The sequence below is a fragment of the Panthera leo genome, chromosome D1 (assembly GCF_018350215.1).
Source record: "Panthera leo isolate Ple1 chromosome D1, P.leo_Ple1_pat1.1, whole genome shotgun sequence".
NCBI lineage: Eukaryota > Metazoa > Chordata > Mammalia > Carnivora > Felidae > Panthera > Panthera leo.
In genome coordinates, this window is record NC_056688.1 from 103,554,333 (window position 1) to 103,569,708 (window position 15,376).

At 45.9% G+C, this 15,376-nt stretch overlaps 1 protein-coding gene and 1 long non-coding RNA gene across 2 annotated transcripts in view; one reads left to right on the top strand and one right to left on the bottom strand.

The window, feature by feature from the left end:
• Positions 1-638: 638 nt before the first annotated feature.
• MPEG1 (macrophage expressed 1) lies at positions 639-3,806 on the bottom strand. Its single transcript, XM_042906380.1, has one exon. The coding sequence runs from the start codon at positions 3,686-3,688 to the stop codon at positions 1,535-1,537; it is 2,154 nt and encodes a 717-aa protein (XP_042762314.1). The 5' UTR covers positions 3,689-3,806; the 3' UTR covers positions 639-1,534.
• A 3,081-nt stretch (positions 3,807-6,887) lies between these two features.
• LOC122200419 overlaps positions 6,888-15,376 on the top strand; it is a 35,350-nt gene continuing 26,861 nt past the window's right edge. Inside the window, exon 1 of the long non-coding RNA XR_006193807.1 lies at positions 6,888-7,073. This is a non-coding gene — a long non-coding RNA (uncharacterized LOC122200419). The remainder of the gene's footprint in view (positions 7,074-15,376) is intronic.

The window sequence follows — 15,376 nt, forward strand, 5'->3', positions numbered from 1 at the left end:
ATTAGAAAAAAAGATGTGGAGAAGTATTAATAGACTCACCCTATTCATTATAATTCAGTAAGATTGGTATTAAAATTGGGCAAAGCCCCAAATGCCAGGTAACAGGCATGCATCCCTCTAGATGCCTGAGGGAAGTCAGCCTGGGACTGAAATACATGTGTCACAGAGGGTGCTGGGTGCCTTTTTTTTGCTTCATTTAAAAACAGGGATTTGATCATATCAGTCCCTTTGCTGGAAAAACAAAAAACAAAAAACAAAGGTAGGATACATAATTGGTAGTTTCTATTCTGTTTTGGTTTTAGGGAGGAAATAATACTTGGGTGTGGGCTTACTTTGACTTTTTTGCATTTTTCCTTATCTCCCACCCCTAGAGAAATGCAGACTTTTTGTAGGAATGTGGTGTGTGTGTGTGTGTGTGTGTGTGTGTGTCTATGGCTCTGTGTGTGTTTGGGGTGTGTATGTTTGGGGGAGTTGGGAGTGGGGTTGTGTTTGGGGTGTGTGTGTGTTAGGAGGCCGGGGGAGGGGGATTGTGGAGGTATGTGCACGTGTGTATTTGGGGATGTGTACACGTGATACAAGGACAGGAAGGGGAAGGACCACTCATGGAAAAAGAAAGGACGATACTCTGGTAACAGAGACTGAGAAAATGGAATGCTTGTTTTACCTAAATCTGCAGCTCCATAAGCCAGGTAGGTGGTTATGGGTAAGAATTCCAGTTACCCTGAGCACCAGGATCTTTTCCAACTTTCACCCTTTCTTTCTTCATGCCTTTTCTCCAAACCATCCCTTCTCCCTTGACCTCCTAATAGAAGATTTTAAGTTAAAATCTGTTTTTGAGGACTTCATGACACTAGTCTGAAGGCCAAGAGTGGTCTGGTCGGAGTAAGTCTGAATTGTGGTTGGAAAGTTGGAAAACATGGACTTAGGAGAGACAGCATCTTTCTGTTTAGATACAGTTGTAAGGACCCAGTCCATCAGTACAGAGCCCTCTATGCTGAAAATCAGAGGCCACATGGGACCTCCTGGGTCTTCCAGGGGATCACTCAGCCTCCAGGAGCATGAAATACAGAGAGATTAAAAACAAAACAAAAAAAACCAAAACAGAACAGGGGGAGGGTAACATGTACAGGCAGAAATTCTTATAGCTCGTGAATTGGAAACTGTGGCTGACCTCAGATTAAACGCATGGTCTCCAAATCCAAATATTAACATGCTCCCTCCTCTCTTTTCACATATATTCAGATGAAGATAATCCATGATGCACACAGAGAAAAGACACCCTCTTTGTGTTTTAGCCCCTACCCCTGATGACTTTTGCTTAAAAAGTCACATGTGCTCTCCTCCCCCACCCCAACCCCTGTCCACAGAGCTCTCTGTTCATTTCCTGGCCCAGGGCCCTAAGGAAGTCACAAAGTTATACCTGCCTTTTGTTGCACCTGCTGCTGCAGTCCTCAGGCAGAAGTGGAGAAAGAAGGAAGGAGAGGCATGCTTGTGGTTCTGGCCAGAGATGAGAGAAATGTTTCCTGGGAGAGATTTAGGCTGGACTCTGCTCCTGCTCTTGGTTGGGGACATCTCCAGGTGCGGCCGTGCCCGCAGCCAAACTCTGTGTCTCGTCCTCCAATGCCTGGTATCCCCTCTTCTTGTATTTCCGGGTGCCGTAGATGGCCAGGGTGATGGTGGCTGCCAGGGCAGCAGTGACTGCCACTGTGACCCCAGCTGCCGCCCCTCCTGACAGACCGCTGCTGTCCCCATGGATGACCCTCATGGCCCTGCGTAGCTCTAACGGCTCCCCCAGCCTCCACTGGTGGGTCTGGGAATCCTTAATCCAGGAGCTTGCAGTCTCGCTATTGGTCACCATGACAGTGTTGGTGGCAGCCTGACTCATGAGGGGTGGCCTGGTGTAAGGTGGGAGTCTGGCAGGGGGCAGAGACCCTCCTGTGAACAGCCCAGCCTTGACACAGTAGGACACTTGGCACCCATCACTGATGAGGGCGAGGTGTTGGCTGAAGCCCCCGGGACACTTTCTTAGAGAAGGTGCCTCTAAATCTCCGGATATGGCAGCATTCACCAAGGGGTTCCCCACTGCACAGCTGAAGAACCCGCCAAAGGGGACTGAAAACCTATAGCCCAACTCATAGTCCTGAGAGGCACATACATTGAGATTTTCAAAAAGTCTCAGTGGAAAATAGCCAGCAGGGCATGACTGTGCATTCGTCAAAGGGTTTATGCTCTTACCACTGAAGAGGCCTCCGAAAAGCAGTCCTGAGTTTTCTGGTATCTGCCCACTGGCCACACACCAAAAAGCCCTAAATTCAGCCTTTGCCACCCGGAACACATCTTCGCACACAGTCTTGCAGAAGATGAGGAGGGTGCACTTCCTCAGACACTCCAGGTGGTTGTAACCCTCCTCATGGATCTGGGACAGCAGGTGGACTGGGGAGTAGCCAGAGGGGCATGAGAAATCACCAGTGAGTGGATTCTTCTGCTCCAGGTTTTGGCAGAGTTGGACAAACTCCTTCCCAGAGAGCTGGGTGCATTCTTGATAAACTCCTCCGAAGGAGAAATTGGTCATTTTTCCCTCGCAAGAGCCATCATCAGTGTTGGCCTGGAAATTGAAGTTGGGTGAATTGACATCTGTGCACCCAGGGTAGGTGTTGAATGTGTAATAGTGTCTCACGGCAGCCTCCACCGTCCTCGACAGCTTCTTCACGAGCGGCCCCGGCAACTCGGGCAGCATGTTGGGGGTGATGAAGAAATGCAGAGGCAGGCCGGCACGGTCGATGGCCACCAGGTGGTTAGTGATGCCCTGCTGCCAGGCCTGGAGGGTGATGCCTGGGTAAAAAGGAAGCCCTCCGATGCTCTGCACCATGGAGTTGGTTCGGTTGGAGAGGTAGCTCTTGGTGAGGGTGTTCTGCAAAGTGTAGTTCTCTTCAAATTTGAAGTTCACGATGTTCTGGAAGGCAGCACCGGCAGACGCGGTCAGGGCAGTACGGCTGCTCAGGCTGTCCTGCAGGAACGAGGCTCTGATGTGGTCCTCCTGGATGAGAACAGCCCCAGCATCCATGCTGGTGATGACGTGGGTGCCGTAGTTGAGGACCAGCAGTTCTGCCAGGTAGGTGGCCATCCGTGTCTGGTTATTCTCCAGGCGGTCAGAGATGTCCATGAGTTCCTTCTTAAAGCCCCAGCTGAGTTCTGAAGCTGGGTTGATTTTGACTGTGTAGATCAGGTTTCTCACCTGCACGCGGGTTGTTATGGCTTGGTCTTTCACTTGAAGGGTCTTCATCTTCTGGAAATCAGAGGAGAACTTGCCATTGACCTTGGAATAAAGGGAGAGCTCCAGGTTGATGGAGTAGGAGGTGCTGCTCTGGTAATTCACCCAAGACTCCAGGACTTCTGAGTTCATCTCCAGATTGGTCTGTTTCTGGGCGATGCTGATGACTTGGTCGGGGATGATGTACTGTCCATCCTCCGTGGTCCTGCAGCTCCTGTAAGTCAGGTCCATCACCCGTCCCATGTCCACATTCCGCAGGTTATCCCAGCCACCTCCCGGTAAGACTTCCAGTACAGGTAGTTTTAAGGTATTCTTGCATTTTTGAAATCTGGTCTCATCTGTCTCACCCAGAGACTCATCCGCTTTAGCCCACGCTGCCAGTGCCCACAAGAGGACAGCACCCCTGAGGCTGTTCATGGCTCAGAAGCCCCGGCCACACGCCAGCCCTAAGGAGCGGCCAGCGAGCTTGGTGCAAACCGAACAGATGGGAAAGAAGGCAGTTGCTGAAACAAAACACATACAGCAGCTCCCCTAAAGCCACCAGTTCCTCTTTGGGCTGATCTAATTGCAAAATGGGGAAATGAGAATCAAATGGAATACTAAGGTCCATCAGGACTTTGAGAAAATCATGTTGTCCTAGCTTTATCCTTACCAGTTAACCACCCTCACTGCCCCCCACAGCCCCCAGCCCCAGGCTGGTTACTCTGCAGCCACGGTGGGTTCTCAGAAAAAGTGCAACCGCATGTCTTAGTGCTTCCTCCATGGGAGATTTCCGGCTTTGAAAGAAAGCTCTCGTTTTGCTTTTTATTCACTCTCTTGATGTTTTAGTTTCCTGAACTGCTCTCCCCTGGGACTCCAATACTAGTTTCCTTTTACTGTAAATGCAGAGGTGAATGGTAGCATCATCCTTGCTGAGACACACTGCCTCCGCCTTACCTAGGCAAGTAGCTGTAGGTCAAGGCTGAGGGCTGGGTTTCCCATTCACCTGAAGGTAAAGGCAATTCACCCACAAGAAAAGACTGAAAATCTTGGACACAAGGACTGTGGAGTTCTACTGTTACAAGCCTAATAGTATAGGCTTTGGAGGTGCTATTTCCTGAAGCAGAGCTGAAGGGACCTGAAGCGGATTCCGTGAACCTCAGTCTGCATTGTCCTCAGCATTCAGAGTGAAGGCAAGTGGTCCCCACACTGTGTTGTTTCCTTTCAGGTAGAAATGTTAAAACAAAGAGAAAATCTATACTATAATCTAGATTTTGACCTACCAAAAGCAGACAGTGGCCAAGAAACATATGTGTATGTATTTACACACTTCTACATCCTCTGTGTGTGTATCGTTAGCAATAAGTTGGTACCTGCTGTTATAGTTTTACTTTTTTGTTCTGCTGTTAAGTTTATGTGCTCAGTATAGGTGCATAAAAAAGAATGTGGCTCTTTATTACTCATTTTTTTAAAGCAACAATTCATTCATTCTATCATTAGGAGAACATAATTTCATGAATTTCCTTTTGTGTGCTAATACTATGTCTGTTAGACTCCATACTTTGGAACAGTGTTTCCAGACCCACTGATCTGGTAGCAGGATTAATCGAAGCCCAGCTCCATTACTTCTTTGAGACCAGTAAGGTGCCTCTTAGCACATTCGGTGGTAGCCAAAGGATCCAAGGGAATTAAGGAAGCTCACAATTGTACCCTCGTGGCCCCCAAAATCATATCACAAACCAGATGCAGTGCTGAGGTTGAAAACATCATGTTTCAGGGCACCTGGGTGGCTGTTGGTTGTCTGACTCTTGATTTCTGCTCAGGTCATGATTCCCAAGGCTGTGGGATTGAGTGATGAGTTGGGCTCTGCATTGAGCATAGAGCCTGCTTGAGATTCTCAATCTTTCTCTCTCTCTCTCTCCCTCTACCCCTCCACCTCTTGCTCTCTCTCTCTCTCTCTCTCTCTCTCATTCTCTCTCAAAATAAAAATAAATAAATAAATTTTAAAAGTATTGGGAAAAAAGAAAAAAAGAAAATGTCATATTTCAGTTTACAGGTATCACTACACTATCACCTGTACATGTCCTGGGAAAGGTTTCAGGGAAATAAATGACGATAATATTGCCGCTGATGCAGTGACAGGTATCTTCAGATAGAATGAGGCCAGTGGTCTAGGTTCACAGGTTGAACTTCACTAGTTATTACTAAAACCTTGGTGATGCTCTGGGTTTATTCATGCCTAGGTTATCATACTTGGAGGAATTTACTTATATCCAAGAGGGATTAATGTATGAATGAGTGTCTGGTTTATATTTGGTCAGAGAAGAAAGCTTGTACATGGGTTGTCCTGGCTAATTTGTAAATGAATTAGTTATAAATTTGTAGCTCAGTAGGGCGATCCTAGGACTAGAAAAATTAGAGCTGAGTGCCCTCAAGCATGTCTGGTAAGTCTGTTGAAATTCCCACACACTCCTCTCCAGACTGTCATGGGGCTAGTTCATCATCATGAGAAAACCCTCACATGTTACACGGTTTTGGAGACATGCTGACAATTTGTTACGTTCTGTTTGCCCGGTGATAGATCCTGTTGAGGTTTCAGTCTTCTGCGATGAGAATACAAGCAAGGTGAATATAGATAATTCTCTATTCAGGTGTTCCTATATCTCTGAACACCCAGCCATCATGTGTTTGAACTGTCTTCTTCATTTCTACCATAGCAGAAAGTGGAAAATAGCTAAAAGAGCTGGTAAGAGTGAAATTAGATTGCATCCCTATCACAAAATATTTTACAGCCATCATCATCATATTTTCAAAAACTTTCAGTAACATAAGAAATTCTTGTGCTGGGGGTGCCTAGGTGGCTCAGTCGGCTGAGCGTCCAACTCTTAATTTTGGTTCAGGTCATGATGTCACAGGGATTGAGCACTGCATCTGGCTCTATGCTGAGCATGCTGAGCCTGCTTGGGATTCTCCCTCTCTCTCTCTCTCTCTCTCTCCCTCTCTGCCCCTCCCCTGCTCGTACTCTCTCTCTCAAAATAAATGAATAAACTTAAAAAAAAAAAGAAATTCTTATGCCGTAAAGTGAAGTGATAAAAGCATAACAGACTTTCAGTGTGACCTCCACTATGTACATAGATATCATTTGAGAGATAATACATCACCCCATTGACAGCGATGATATCTTGCTGGTAAGTTTTATAGATTATGTAAAAATTTCCTTCTTACTTTTCTGTATTTTTTGAGTTTTCAAAAATGAGCATAGCTTCACGTATTTGGCACATTTTTAGTGAGAATCTACCAAGTTCCAAACACAGGGATGGGTATTGAATAATTGTTGCTTTTGTACTCAGGAAAATAAGCAGCAAGGACTCATTTAAGAAACAAAAGATACTGATTATTTTTTTGGAATCTCTATATACCTGTAATGATCTAAAGCCTATGACTCTGCCGTGTTTGAGGAAGTTCTCTTTTCTGTTCACGGGGAAACAATGAAAAGAGAAGTGTAAAAGATGGGAATTCCAATACAGCCTGAATTTGCATGCTACCTTCAAGAATAGCTGCTCATGGTGGTCAGGTGGGAGGAAGTGGCTATGAGACTTGGACGACAGGGGTTCACCCATTCCTTTCTTGCTTTACTCTGCTCACCAGCAACTTCCTCTGGTTTTGCCTGTGCTGAAATGCATATGCAATCGCAGAAACTCTCCAGATCGCTGCTCTCCAGGGCCTACAAACGCAACTTTGGTCTACAGAAGAAAAAGGAAACTTTTCTACAAAGGGTAGGCATCTCTGTGCAGAAGAGAGATTTCACTTCCCCCAGAAAGAGGTAAGAGGGAAGTCCCACGTCTGCTTTCTTACTCAGTTTGAGCACGTGCAACTTTCTGAGCCAAACCATGATTCATGTCTGAGCTTCAGTTCTGTGTGGGCTTGGAGCTGGTCCAGGTGTTTCTGACCTCTGCATTTCACCTGTGGTCTGACACGGGCAGGAAATTCTGGCTATGTTTGCAGGGACCAATCCATTTCTTATTTTTAGCAGGGAGCCAGGAAACCAGCCAAATGGTCACCAAATGAACGGATCAGGGAACAATAACTTATATACACTCTAGAATAAACTTGGTTCTGGAAAATCCAGGAGGTATCATTTAACACAGTGACATTTTCTTTCCTGAACAGTTGATTGCTAACCTGATGTTTTGAGAGTTGCCTTGTCATCTCCTTCCCCTCTGGGACTGTTCTCACCAGCATTGTTTGTGGTCTGACCCCAAAATAAGAACACTGTGGTTCCTCAAATCCTTTTAACCTGGTTGATAAAAACGGAAGGCTCGTGTGAAATTCTGCATATTCCCACTGAAAGCTAGGCCAGGATTTGTCAGCCTATGCCATTTTCCTTCTTTTCTGTGTTGACACTCTTCCCTCCACTCTTCCGATTTTTCTAGTGCTTTTTATCCTCATCAACTATTCCCTTTCTGCTCTTTTTTCTTTGCCATTTCCATATGTAGGTTTGAGGGACACAGTCTGTGATGTAAGATGACATTTCCACTGCATTAAGAAGATACAAATTCTGACTCCGTCTTCAGGCTGTGCTTCCTTATTTCACATCATGGCAGACACCAGTCAGCAGTCACACCATCCATTCTTGCTTATCTCTGAGACTGCCTCTGAATCCTTCCCTGCACAGTTTTCCAGGACATTCGAATGGAAGCTTGTTTCATCCACCCATTAAACAAACACTTATTGAGCATCTATTTGTCAAGCAATCTTTGTAGGCACCATATTTGGAGTAGCCAATGCCAAATTCGATGCTCTTTTAAGAGTCTGGGTGACCCAGTGAGCCCTTAGAGGTCCCCGCCCCTTTCCATCTCCTCTCCAAGCTAAGCTCTGCAGAGACAGCAGTTAGGACCAACCCATTCTCCCGTCCCATCTGCCTTCAGGGTTCCTAATGACATCAGCCTAATATGAAGAGTACTCTTGTATTCTCCTTCAGCTGAAAGCAGCTTCACACAAAGGGCTTTGCACATAACAGGGCTGGAACACAGTGGGATTTCTCTGTGTCCTCAATTCTTAGTCCTCAACTCTTTCCTGTCATGTAACTTCCTCCTTAAGGAATATCTGAACAAAAGAAGTAACTGAGTGGCATTTGACCTGAGTCAACTGCTGGCAGATTTTATATTTCTCTATTTGTCTCATTACTTGTTAACACAAAACCAGTCTACCATTCAATCTTTCCCTCTTTAACCACACAATCTTCAAATGACTTTGAACAGAGACATTTTTATTTCTACTTGAAATAATCATGAATAGGTTAAGGTAAAACAGGAAAGTTAGGTGAGGTGGTTCTTCCAGAATTATGTGGACTTGGGAGTTTGGGTCCTCCATTGAAATATTCCTATTGTCTCTCTACTATCTTTTTTGGTGATCTAATTGTGACATTAAGAGCATGGGCTGTGTTGTGAGTCCATTCAATCTTTAGACTTTGTTGGGGTTTGTATAGTCACTCAAAGTACCTTCTGGATTGACAAACATGGATGTGAAACAGAATTTTCAGACTTGAAATGTAGGCAACACCCTGGCTCCATATGTGACTGGGCAAGTTCGGGAGCCTCCCTAAGCCTCCATCACCTCTACTATGAAACAGAAACAGTAGCATCTACCTGTGTGTAACAGACGAAGTTGTAAAATCATCCATGTAAAGCAATCGTCCATAAAAAGTTCCCTATGACCTAGGTAGGAGCTCAGTATGTATCTGCTTTCAGCTTTGTTGAGCTTGCTGCCATGTTCAGGTTGACACTGTAGTTCAAACCTTTCACATGGAAATAGGAGAAAAGAAATGTTAAAGCATCTCAGGAGCTTGACTTTCTTCTACTCATCCATTTGACAGCATGGGAAGTCATATTGACTCAGAGGGATTGCCTGAATATATTTTATTAATATCCTAAACAAAGACATGCATCACTTTAAGGAAAGCAATCTAGTAGCCATGCCAATCTGGATTAATGACACAGGTAATTAGAAGTGATTGGTTGCTTTGTCAAAGAATTCATCCTAAGGGTCTTTTAGAATGGGGTTGACAAACTTTTTCTGTAAATGGCTAGTGAGTAAAAAATTTTAGGCTTTGCAATCAAATGACCTCTGTGGTAATTACTCAGTTCTGCCCTTGTAGTTCAAAAGTAGATGATACATAAATGCATGGAAATGCTGTGTTCCAATAAATCTTTATTTACAAAAACAGGGGTGGGGGCTGGATTTTGGCTGTGGTCTGTAGTTTACTGATGCCCAATTTAGACTCATAGAATCCCATAATTGGAAAGGACCTGCTCTCCCAGCCTAGGTTTGAGTCTTCTCCAATACAGCCTTACAATCCAATACAATGCAAACTCTGCTTAGATGCCTCCAGGGCAGAGTGGTTCCCTACCTACTATTTACAGACAGTTTTTTTTAATTTTTTTTTAATGTTTATTTATTTTTGAGACAGAGAGAGACAGAGCATGAATGGGGAGGGGCAGAGAGAGAGGGAGACACAGAATCGGAAGCAGGCTCCAGGCTCTGAGCCATCAGCCCAGAGCCCGACGCGGGGCTCGAACTCACGAACCGTGAGATCGTGACCTGAGCTGAAGTCGGACGCTCAACCGACTGAGCCACCCAGGCACCCCTACAGACAGTTCTGATTCTGATTCTCAGAAAGCTTTTTCTTCAACTGAACCCAGATTGATCCATTTGACCCTTTGGTGACTGAGATCAGACTTTTGTGTTATGGTCATCTTGACAGTGATGCTGTATACCAGATCCAAGCAAGGGAAGGTGGTTGGCTTATATGCTCACCATCCTGAAAGTCCTGTGGGAGTATGGCTAAGTCTATTCTGTTTACTGACTAATCAGAATGGGCGAGGACCATAGTTTGAGGGTCCTAGAGGCCTCCTATTGGCCCAGTTATTCCTTTATTGGTGGATCATGGAGAATATCAGGGTTTCTGGGGCAGGGACCACAGAAGATAGGGTACTTGGCAGGTTTGGAAAAGCATCTGTTAACCTACAAGAGAAATATATTTCAATATTTTAACAACCTAACCACACGAATACCAGTCTTCCCTAGAAGAGCATCTGACACATAGTAGGTCAGTAAATATTTGTTGGAGAAATAAGTGAATAAAGAAACAAATATAGTAAGAAACTTGCAGTCTTAGAACTCTATTCGTGAGATTCCAGAACAGTCATTGGCAGAGACCTACAGGCTCTGAGATGATGGAGCAAACAGGTCAAGACATCCCCTTTAGGAGGGAAATCCAATGTAAGAGTCCACATCCCAGCAATTATTTTATGCCAGCATTTTGAGGCCTGTCAACACTGGGACTAGACAGACACCAAAGGACAAATACTGTATGATTTCACTTACATGAGGTTCCTGGAATAAGCAGATTCATAGAGACAGAAAGTAGAATAGGGTTTACTAGGGATTGGGGCAGGGAAGGTTGAAGGGTGGAAATATGTAAGAATTTTTTTTAATGTTTATGTTTATTTTTGAGACAGAGACAGAGCACGAACTAGGGAGGGGCAGAGAGACAGGGAGACACAGAATCTGAAGCAGGCTCCAGGCTCTGAGCTGTCAGCACAGAGCCCGATGCGGGGCTCCAACTAGTCTACCATGAGATCATGACCTGAACCGAAGTTGGATGCTCAACCGACTGAGGCACCCAGGTGCCCAAGAAATTTCTAACCATGTATGTTTATTAGCAGGTGTCGTGGAGGCAAACTCAAAGCACAGAGCTGTCTTGTGACATGCTATATTGTATCTGGAGACCCTAAACACTACTGGACCCTAAGAGACTTTGGCTCCTTCTTCACTTTTGAGCTCAGCTAAAGCACTGGGCCATGGCCATGGGATATGGCTTCTCCAATAGTTGGCCAGAAAATCTGGAAAATGCAACTCAGAAGTACAGAGGACTTCATTCCATGTGCCAGTGAACATGAATGCATTAGTGACAAGAGATAGGTGGGATCTGACAAATCACTTTCTCTTCCTTCCACTGGACTGTTTGGAGGACAGGGGGCTTCATGTGGTCTGTCTAAAGATATACGCATGATTAAACAATTGTGTCTTTCCTTAAGCTGTGATCAGCTCAGTAACATACCCCCTTAGTTTGCTTTGTCTCCATCCCTGCCTTAGTTTCCTTGCCCCTTTACCTTGGCTGCCCTAGGATTGTACCTCCCAATGAAACATTAATTAATGTAGAGCATTAATGTTTTTATTTTATTTTTGAGAGAGAGAAAAAGAGAGAGACAGAGACAGGGCATAAGTCAGGGAGGGGCAGAGAGAGTGGGAGACACAGAAGCAGAAGCAGGTTTCAGGCTCTGAGCTGTCAGCACAGAGCCCGATGCGGGGTTCAAACCTATGAACTGTGAGATCATGACCTGAGCAAAAATCGGATGCTTAACCCACTGAGCCACCCAGGCACCCCTGTCACTGTATACTTTAATGACCTTTTTGTTTGGCCTCTAGTCATCCTCTAGTTACCTCTAGGAAACTGTGAACTCTTTATGGGAAGACACTGTGTCCTTTTGCTTCTTGTTGTATTACAGGATTTAGTGCAGTATCTGGTACATAGCAGGTGCTCAACCAATATTTGTTACTATCGGATGAGTAAATAAATAAATAAAGCAGACAAAGGTGACAATAACTCTCAAACACGTCTCTGGAAAATCAGGCCACAAATGGCTGGGAATGAGTATTCAAGCCAGAGCAACATTATCATAGGACTTTTATTTCACTTTCTACCAATATTTTTGAGCACTTACTCTGGACCTACTGTGTGCTATTAGTTCTTACTGTAAAATAATTTGGTTTTCTGATCTACAATTATATCCTGGGTGAATCTGGGATTGTGTGAGCCTAGTGTCCTACATAACAAATGAATTCTGAAAGCCCGAGGGGATGCTTGTATGGGCCAAGAGCTGTTGCCTTATTTATGTCTGAGCTGGTGTTTAAAGCTTGGGCCGTGTAGGGCTGAACCCATGTGAACTTCCATACTCCCCTTCACCCCCATCCTTGCCAAGTACCTGCAGCTAGTGAGGCTGGCCTGAAGGTATCAGGTCTCCCCACTCCCCTCTCCCTTTCCCCTCTCCTTGATCCTTATACACAGTGCACAAGCAGGGCCTGACTGGAGAGTGGGCAGGAGGGAGAAACTATCAGAACTGACCTGCCCCAATTCTGATGATAATTCTGTCATGCTGACAGTAAGGACAAGGACTAAGGAAGGGAGAAGAAGAAGAAGAAAGAGAAACAGGTCAGCAGAATGCAAACCAAAAGATAGAATGGGGTTTATTTAAAATTTCTACTTATCACACAGCCAAATCTGAGCTTGGCTAATGACAGCCGGGTCCTTGGTTCTGGGGCTTCCCAGGTCTTGAGAAGGTCTTTCTGTCCCTCCTTTCTCCTGGTCCTCTCTTGAAGCTACGATTTTCATGCCTACCTGGGAAACTAGGGCATCGTGGAGCAGCAAAAGTGGCACAGGGCTAGCTCCGGAGTTTGGATTCTGTTCCTCATCTGCTGCTAACCTGCTGGTGGCCTCAGACAAGTCATTTCCCCTCTCTGAATCTCTGTTTCTGCATCTATAAAGAAACGGTTTGTGGAGCTCCTTTGCCACATCTGAATGACGCATAGTCCATGGCTCTGCAATTCAATTACCTTGCTTTGGCTGAAAGCCACAGTGGTGATCTTTGACTAATAAATGTTGGGAATATTCTGTCCCATATGGGTCACGGCATGTACATTTGCCTCCTTGTTGTTCCTGCTGCTACTTCCTCTTGCTGCTGGCTTGTTTCCTCCTGTGGTTTGTAACTTATGACTCCTGAACTGCTTTCCCTCTGGGGCTTGCTGAGGGAGGCTAGTTTGCTCTGGCTTGGGAAGGAGTCTCTCCCAGGCGGTTTTCAGTCTGTCTCTGCTGAGGCCTGATACTCCTACTGGACCGGCGTTTAGGTTCATTTCTCGGTTTGCCATCTGTGTGAAGGCAGTCCCCACATTTGTGTGAACACAGGCCCAGGCTTCTGATATCTCTTGGAAGATGGCAAGCATCACAACCATTTTCACAGGCAAGCGGGTGGCAGTCTCACAGGTGGTGGCGGAGACAGACCGCATCTCTTGATTCCCAGCACCGCCTCCCCACCCCCTTGAACATTGTGCACCAACCCAGTGGCCTGGATCACCTCCCACAGTCCTTAATGCCCCAGTACCCCTGCTCGGAGGTGGGCTAAGGCAGAAAGCCCCTTAGCCACAGAGCTTCTCCTCCCACCAACTGCTCTGATTCTGAGTTCTCTTTCTGGCACTCAAATATTTCCCTTTCTTGGTTTTGAACTTGAATCTTTGTGTTTGGAGAAATGTATCTTTGCCTGTGTACCTAAGGGGGGAAGAATGCCACCCAGGTTGACTCAGCTTGGCCAGCCACCTTCTGCCCCGTCGTGTGGCCAGCCACCTTCTGCCCCGTCGTGGTTATTGTGAGTGGTTGATTCCCCACAGACAGAGTGGGCGGCCACACACGAACCGTGGTGTCAGGCCCTGGGAAGCAAACTTGCCTGCTATCACACCCCTCCTCCCTGTGACAGAACTCCTTCACCCAAGTCCTTTCTCCAGAAGGAGCAACGCTGTTTCCCCTGGAAGAGCACAGGGTCCAGGAGTGCCCTGCCTTTCCCTCTCCCTGCACCCCCCCAAAGATGAAGGACGGCTGGTCTCACAAAGTGACCACAATAGAATTTTTGCTTAGAGTGGGGAGAGGGAAGGAGAGCTGGTCACTGCACAAGTAGGATGGAGAGAAGGAAAGATGAGGCGCCCTGGGGTCCAGGGTAGAGAAAGGCCTGAGACCAACTTTACTGGTAGCAGGATGTTAACATCCGGTAGCCATCTCTGCCCCCCTTCCCTTCACTTCCCTTCACTTCCCTTCACCTCCCTGGTGTGTGTGTTTATAAGTTATGTGATTGTGTATGAGTGTGCGTGTGAAAGAGTATTGTGAGTGTGTGTGTATGTGTGAATGTATGTGAGTGTGTGTGTGTGAGTGTATATGTTTGTGTGAGAGCGTGTGAGTGTGTGTGAGTGTGTGTGTGTAAAGAAAAGTGCACAGTCGAGGCACCAGGAGTCAGGAGACTTAAGCTTAAAAATCAGTCTTGTTATCGCCTCTCTTCCTTGGCCTGTCACCTCTTCATTCACAAAGTTAGAGGACTGTATTAAGTTCATGGATTAAAAAAAGTTGTTTTTTTTTTTTCTAATGTTAATTCATTTTTGAGAGGCAGAGAGAGACAGAGCACAAGGAGGGGTAGAGAGAGAGAGACACACACACAGAATCTGAAGCAGGCTCCAGGCTCTGAGCTGTCAAAACAGAGCCCAACGTGGGACTCGAACCGACAAACTGTGAGATCATGACTTGAGCTGAAGTCAGACACTCAGCCCACTGAGCTCCCCAGGCGCCCCTTAAATCCACGAATTATAAATATAATATTACCAATGGAAACATACTTTCAAATGCAAGTTTACATGGAAGCTAATATTTAAAACGTACAAGGGATGCCTGGGTGGCTCAGTGGGTTAAGCATCTGACTTTGGCTCACGTCATGATCTCGCAGTTCATGAGTTTGAGCCCCACATCGGGCTCTGTGCTGACAGTGCAGAGCCTGCTTGGGATTCTCTCTCTCCCTCTCTCTTTCTCTCTCTCTCTGCCACTCCCCTACTTGAGCGTGCTCTCTCTCTCTGTCTCAAAATAAATAAATAAACTTAAAAAAATAATAAAACATGTAAAAAGAAAGAAAGAAAGAAAGAAAGAAAGAAAGAAAGAAAGAAAGAAAGAAAGAAAGAAAGAAGCTGCCTTGATGGATTGTGGATTGAACAAGGGCCAGGGCCCAGAGCTCAGTGGCTTCATCTCCTCCCCACCTCTTGGAAAAGGCCTGTGCAGGATCCCTGGGATCCCCTGGAACATGGTTTGCAAACAGCCAGGCCACATGTCTCTTCTCCAATTTCTTGCACTGAGGCATTATAATTATGAAAGGAAGGAGGAAAGTGTCCCTGGCCCCAAAATTCCTGCAGCAGAGCTGAAGTGGTGTGATTTCCCCGAAAACAGGACTCAGAGCTGCCAGACCGAAGCCCACACCTCGG

What these genes read in the sequence shown, in the direction of transcription:
- MPEG1 (XM_042906380.1), bottom strand. Translation starts at nt 3,688, where the DNA reads ATGAACAGCCTCAGGGGTGCTGTCCTCTTGTGGGCACTGGCAGCGTGG.